We start from the raw sequence: 1,623 nt of genomic DNA on the forward strand, positions 1-1,623 counted from the left end.
GGACTCGGAAGGTTGTGTTCACTTGACTCCGCCACTAATTGGCTGTGCAATTTGAGCCTCTTTCTGGGCCTCATTTTCCTAGTTATAAATAAATATAGCAAATTTGTCACTGCGATAATGTGGCTCTGCAAAGGATTATTGTCTTCCAAGATTGTTGGCCAAAAGACTAGGTGCGTGGTAAAGTGGAAGCATTGCAATTCGTGGAATTACCGGTTAGAGTCGAGAGACACCTCAGCATTAATCTAGAATCTGCACAGATAGTATGTCTGGGGATTGTTCTTTGTGGTTTACAAAGCATTTTCTTTAGCTTTGTCTTATTTGATCCTCACAACATCTCAAGTTTACAGATAAGGGCGTGGATCCAGTTAACTTGTATGACTTATCCAACCTCACACATCAGTCTAGAGCACTGAGTGGAGGTGGGAGAGAGGTGGTCCTGGGCCAGAATCCCAGCTCCAATGGGCCATGGGCAAGTTACTCTAGCTATCTGCCCCTCAGTTTCCTCATTGGTAAAACAAGAATATTAAAACATTCATCATAGGGTGGTGGTGAAGATTAAATGAGATAACTTGTGAGAGAGCTTAGTGCAGAACTCGATGTGAAGCAGGTGTTCAATAAGTGTTAGCCAACAAACAACCAAAAAACACAGCTGGGAAATCGCAGGACTGGGCTTCTAACTCTGACTTGAGTGCTGTTTGCACACATGAAGCTGTTTGATTTCATGATCCTCTTCCCTTGTTCATTTCAAGCTGAGCCACCCCAGGTTGAAGAAGTGAGCCGCGCATGAGGAGGCAGGCAGAGAGGAGGCTGCTTGGCCTCAAGTGACCTGAAAAATGAATTGCTGCCCTGAGTTCCAGTGGACCAGTTGCCAAAGGGAAAAGCTTTCCTCTAACTGGCCCTGTGAGCTGAGGGAGGAGGAGCCAGGATCTTGCAGAGGCAGTCACAGAGTGCTGAAGTGACAGACCGAAGTCTGGCAGTTCTGTCCATGGGCAGATAGATCACCAGATACAGACGTTGGGACTCAAGCCCTGGGATTGGCCTAAAAGAGGGCTGTGTTGACCCACTGGCCGGGCCTTGGCATTCTGTCAAACTGCTGTCACATCCACACATAATAATAACAGCCTAGAAATAGTGCTGGGGCAGTCTGCCGGACTCAGTGTGAACAAGGAAGCCACCATGCAAGTGCTAACCGATCGCTACCCCAAGAACTGCCTGCTGACCGTCATGGACCGGTACTCGGCCGTGGTGCGCAACATGGAGCAGGTGGTGATGATCCCCAGCCTTCTGCAGGATGTGCAGCTGAGTGCACACGGGCACCAGGCCCAGGACCCCGATCTCTACAACTGCTTCACCATGCTCAAGGCCATCCGCGTGGATGTGGACCACGGGCTGCTGCCCCGGGAGGAGTGGCAGGCCAAGGTGGCAGCCCGCAAAGCGAACGTGGCTGAGAACGAAGCTGCAGAGACAGAGGAGGCCGAGGAGGAGAGGGTCTCAGGGCAGCTGGACCTAGAAGCCCAGTTCCACCTGCACTTCTCCAGCCTTCATCACGTCCTCACCCATCTTACCCTGAAAGCCGAGGAGGTGACGAGGAAATACCAGGAGATGCTGGGACAGGCCATGTAG

General features: G+C 51.0%; 1 protein-coding gene across 1 annotated transcript; it reads left to right on the forward strand.

Annotated features, from left to right (window-relative positions):
- The first annotated feature begins 1,176 nt into the window (after positions 1-1,176).
- THRSP (thyroid hormone responsive) lies at positions 1,177-1,623 on the forward strand. Its single transcript, XM_004434037.3, has one exon. The coding sequence runs from the start codon at positions 1,177-1,179 to the stop codon at positions 1,621-1,623; it is 447 nt and encodes a 148-aa protein (XP_004434094.1).

Source organism: Ceratotherium simum, chromosome 7 (assembly GCF_057802395.1).
Source record: "Ceratotherium simum simum isolate JZ-2026a chromosome 7, ASM5780239v1, whole genome shotgun sequence".
NCBI lineage: Eukaryota > Metazoa > Chordata > Mammalia > Perissodactyla > Rhinocerotidae > Ceratotherium > Ceratotherium simum.